Genomic DNA, 5364 nt, shown 5'->3' on the forward strand with positions numbered 1-5364 from the left:
TAACCTTTTTCATTAATTAAAAAAACAAAAAACAAAAAACAAAGGTATTTCAATCTTTTTCATCACCACAATTCACATTACCTAACATAACTTTTACTCATTCCATTTTAGACTATAGTGTGGCCATGACCTTGATTAAGGGTTATATGAATTTCAAATATATTAATTTAAATAGTACCAATCACATTCTAAAACCATTTTTATATGCAATGTTTTGGAAACTAAAATAGGATATTGTTTAAGAATTTAGAGAGGACATTAGCAAAGACATGTATGAAGAATTTTCTTTTATATATATAAAAAAAACGCAATTTCATATTTTGGAATATAAAAACTTCTTGAATTATTTTCAAATTCAGAATATATATATATATATATATGTATATGTTGTGATTTTTAGCCCTAATATTTACTCCTCTATATCCAATTTCATGCTTACATCAATCAATGAAATATAATGAAAGGGAACCCATTTATGCATAGTGAAACCTCAAACTACTTTCCAATTTAGAATTACTTTTAAATTACTCCCGATGTTTTTTTGGAATATTAAAAGAATAAATTATAATAAGATAACAAATCAACCACACATAAATTAATGCATAAAAATCTCTAAACGAGATAAACAATTACACATAAACAATTCTTCTCTGTTTTTAAAGCATTATTGTTCACGCCATTTAAATTCGTAAATCAAGTTTAGAGTGCTTCAAATTTAGATGACTTGAATCTAAAGGCATAAGAACATTTTATCATGTTTAAAGTCATTATATATGAAACAATTGTTCTTTTAATATCTTGTCAAACAACAAAACCTAACTCTATGTTTATTCTTAAAAAAAGAAAAGAAAAGTTACATCTGATATTTGTGTATGAAGTATAAGGTGTATAGGGATGTAGAACATTTGTATGAAAAGAGAAAACACATACCAAAATGGAATAACCTTATTACAAAATATATTATATACACACACGTATATATAACTTTGGGGATGCAACGTGTATAGAAGGAAAAGTGAAAATTTTAGGATGGTTACTTGCTAGGGCTAGGGTTTGGTTTAGTAGTGGGTAGATAAATAGTTAGATCTAATATAAACACAACTCCTTTCAATTTTTTTTTAAAAAAATGTTCTTTGTTTCTTTATGGGTTTGATTGTTGCAACAAACCAAAGATGTAGATGAACTGAAAATTAAATTAAACTCATCTTACCTATTTCAATAAAGTTTGACAGAATCTCCAAATCTTCTATTTTCATTTCCTTTTCCTTTTCCTTTTCTTTTCTTTTCTTCCAAACACCTTCAAAAATTATAGTGGCAAAATATCCAAAAATTAAAAAAGAAAAAAAAGTCGTCGTCATCATTTCCCCTCAATTGCTCCATGATAGATTCTCCATGGTTCTACCATCATAACACTAGATTTTCTTTCATTTTGACTAGTTCAATATTTTTTTAGGTAAATTTATTCATTTTTAATTGAGCTATATTCAAATTGATAAATAAATTGATTATAGGTAGATAATATAAAATTAGTGAAGTATTTATTGTATTAAATTGCAATGAAAAGGAAAGTTGCTATAGGTGGGCTATCATTAACCTAATCTTGAAAAGAAAAAGATGAGAGGGGATAAAATTGTTTGCCATTTAATTGAATAATTAATTAATATTAAAATAGTGTTTATATTTATAGATGAATAGTGAATTAATTTAATCTATGAGAGATAATACGTTTAGGAGTTTGGTTTAATTTGAGATAGTGGAAGAAGAAGTAATAGTGACGAATGTTATAGTCATCATTTTAGTAGCTTTATAGTATATAGTAATCAACTACCATCTACTCTAATTTTCTTTCTATTTTTAAAAACCAAAAAATAGTTTGCTACAGCCCACCTAATTTAATCTTTTTCTTTCTTAATTAATTGTCCCTATGCTCTTCTTCATCTTTATTATACTTATTTTCTCCTTTCTTTTCTTTCTTTACAAAATATTATGTTTTACTTGTTATTAAACTTTCTATTTCGGTATTTAAATTTATACGTCTTTTCTATCATATTCCTTCTTATATATTAACCGATGATTCCTACTATTTTAAGTTATATGTGTCGAATTTTGTACATCAATTCAAGTATATATATATGTTTTGAAATAAGGTATTTGTTATATTTTCCTAAAGTTAAATGTTCGATTCTTGTTCTATATTTATCGAACTAAAAGATGAGTTTTTTTTTTCTATACTAAATTTATATATATTCAGTGTAATAAAAAAAACAAAAGAAATAGAAGAGAATAAACTTTTTTTTTTATAAAACATTTTAAAATGTATGGAGAAAATAGAATAAAAGAATTTAAGAGAAGCAAAATGGTTTAAAACTTAAAAAATGAATGATGGATATGGGTGAATGAAGTAGGTTTTAAATTCAAGTTTTTGGTCCATATTTCCATAATATTATCTTCCTAGCTACCTCTCATACCCCAATTCCTTTACAATCTCATACGAATATTGAATTGACATGTCATGTCAATCTGTATGTATTAAATAGTGGTTTAACTGGAATTTACTTTAAAACTTCATTTTATTTCTCACACAATTTAGTATATATTGATCTCTATAATATAAAAAATTCTAAAATAAGTTCACCCATAGAAACATTTCCCAAGAAAAATATTGAAATTGAAAGTATTAGGACTAAATAAAACATTTTGCTTCTTCTCCGAGAGGCTAAACCTAATTGAAATATCTTTGTATACATCTATTAACTCTAACTTTGTATCTTTCTATATAGATTTTAAAAAAAATAGATTGAAAATGAAACGCTAAAATAGAATGAAACGAAAGTATAGATCAAAATAAACTAAAGTCGAGAATACAAAAACGAATATGATAAATGAAGTTAAAAGTAGAGTAATTAAAATAAATAGAGAAATTGTCACAAATAAGAAATTTGACGAAATATTTAGAAAGTAAAATTTTTTGAGTGATTTTAGAAAATGGTGGATGTAATTATATAAATAAAAGAGAGGACGTAAAAAAAAAATAATAATTGTAAAAATGGTGTTTGATTTTTGAGATTGGGAATCAAAATCCGTATACTAATTAGATTGACCAAATTGATCACTCATCGTCTCTCTCCCTTCAGCTACCCCACTCTCATCCTTTCTTTTTTATTACTATTTTTTTAATTTAACTCTCCAAATAAAAAATCAATCTTTTCCATTTTTTTTTTTTTAAATTTCTTTGGTTTATTTATTTATTTCATCATCTCTCTTAAATCCATTGAAAAGCCTAGAGCACCCTCTTTTTTTAATTAATTTTTTTACCTTCCTTTTTCCATTGTCTCTCTCCACACACAAAAACCCTAATCTTTTATTTGCCATTAAAAACCAGGAGAAGAAGAAGAACTTGAAGATGAATTTTCTTTATCATTTAACTTTTTAGAAATTTCTTGAAGGCCATCAGAATTAATCCCCCCATATTTGTCAGTTGGGTTTCTTCTCTTTTTCTCTTTTCCTCTATTTTCAAATCCCAAAAGCAAAAATAAATCAAATTTAAATTGTCCTTTTGTTTTTTAGATCATCACTGCCTTTATTACTCAACCGAGTTTATTTATTGCCTTTCTTCACACCCCTCCTTCAGTTATCAGTTTTTTCCCCCACTTTTTTTTTTTTCTTTCTGTTTTCTCTCCATGGATTCTGGGAATAGTGGAAGTATGCAATCCTCCAGCGGCGGCGACGATGAGTTTGACTCACCCTCCGACTCTATCTCCGCCTCCGCCGCCTTCACTTCTTTCCCCCAAAACTTCCATTCTCAATCCTCCTCTGCCGCCGCCATCTTTGATCCTCTCTCCAATTTATTTGATCCTCGATCTTCACACCTTTCTAATCAAAACCCACTCCTCAATCTCGATATGCTTTGGTCCCGAACCGTCAGATCCGACCAAATACCCTCCGATCTCCACCCTCCACCTCCCAATTCTGCAACCACCGATCACAATTTATCCCCAATTTCTAATAATTACTCTGCCGTCCACAATTTCAGTCACCCATCTGACGCTACTAATTCCTTCACTCCCTCTGATCACACTGATTTGCAAAACATTCCTAATAATTGTGCCAACGCCGGTGCCAGCGGTGGTGGTGGTGCGGTGAACACTGGTAGAAACTCCAAGAAGCGGCCGAGAGCGTCACGACGAGCTCCGACGACGGTGTTAACGACGGATACGACGAATTTTCGTGCTATGGTTCAGGAATTTACCGGAATTCCAGCTCCGCCGTTTACAGCTTCTTCATCTTCTTCTCCGTTTACGAGAAACGCTGGGGCGAGATTTGATCTGTTCAGTGGTGGTGGTAGTAACAGAACATCATCTTCTGCACATTTAGACGTTGTACCTAATTCCACACAACAGACTTACCTTCTCCGACCATTTGCACAAAAAGCGCCGTTTCTTTCTCCGTCGCCTTCGACTTTTCTCGCCGGCAGCAATTTGCAAAACCCAATTTTTGATATTCAAAACATGTTTCAATCCAACCCCAAATTGATTCCTTCGTCCAATGAACAGAATCTCAAAATGGGTATCTTCGAGGAGTTCGGTTTAACTACCCACGGTGGTCATGGCCTCTCACCGGCCGGTCAAGGCTTACCCAGAAGCAACGGAAACCACAACAACAACAACAACAACGGCAACCATCATACTCCGGCGAACTGGGTCATGGGCGGCGGCGGTGGAGAACCGAATCAACAAGGTATCAATTTAAGATCTAGTAACGGAAATCTGAACGGGAAATTGATCAGGTACGCCGCCGGTGGTGGAAATTCGTCGGGATTTCTCGGTGATAAAGCGGTGGAGAATTTAAGAGGTAGAAATGAAGGTATGGTGGAACCATGGATTTGTTCTTCTGATTAGTTCAAAAAAAAAAGAAAGAAAGAAAGAAAGAAAGAAATCAAAGAAAATTGGAAGAAAATGATGAAAAAGAAAAGAGAGAATTACAGTAGAGAGAGAGAGAAAGAGAAATAGAGAATTATCTTCGTTAATTAACAATCCGCCATTATCAAACATAATTGAAACACCTTCGTTTTCTTCCTAACTATATTTATTATTATCCTGTAAATAACAGAGATCTATTTTTAATTATTTCATCATTAATTATTCATATATTATTATTATTCAATCTTCATCATCATCATCATCATCATCATAATTCAATATAAATATATGAAAATAATTTAGATTAGAGAGAGTGATTAGAGGCGGAATTTAGGGGTCATTCCTCAGCCGCCATAATCTCTCCTCACAATTTCATTATTATATTTTTCTCCTTAAACTTATTCATATTGTTCTTAGTTTTCTTTTTTATTTTTTGTCCAATTTT

The 5364-nt window shown here is 30.8% G+C and overlaps 1 protein-coding gene across 1 annotated transcript; it reads left to right on the top strand.

Annotated features, from left to right (window-relative positions):
- Window positions 1-3680: 3680 nt before the first annotated feature.
- Window positions 3681-4898, top strand: LOC105435343 (putative uncharacterized protein DDB_G0285119). Its single transcript, XM_011656033.1, has one exon. It carries the CDS (start codon window positions 3681-3683, stop codon window positions 4896-4898), a length of 1218 nt encoding a protein of 405 aa, XP_011654335.1.
- The last annotated feature ends 466 nt before the right edge of the window (window positions 4899-5364 follow it).

Source organism: Cucumis sativus, chromosome 4, assembly GCF_000004075.3.
Source record: "Cucumis sativus cultivar 9930 chromosome 4, Cucumber_9930_V3, whole genome shotgun sequence".
In the NCBI taxonomy this organism is placed as follows: domain Eukaryota; kingdom Viridiplantae; phylum Streptophyta; class Magnoliopsida; order Cucurbitales; family Cucurbitaceae; genus Cucumis; species Cucumis sativus.

Bases quoted from the DNA above. Each gene is read 5' to 3' on its own strand.
- LOC105435343 (XM_011656033.1), top strand. From the start codon at position 3,681: ATGGATTCTGGGAATAGTGGAAGTATGCAATCCTCCAGCGGCGGCGAC.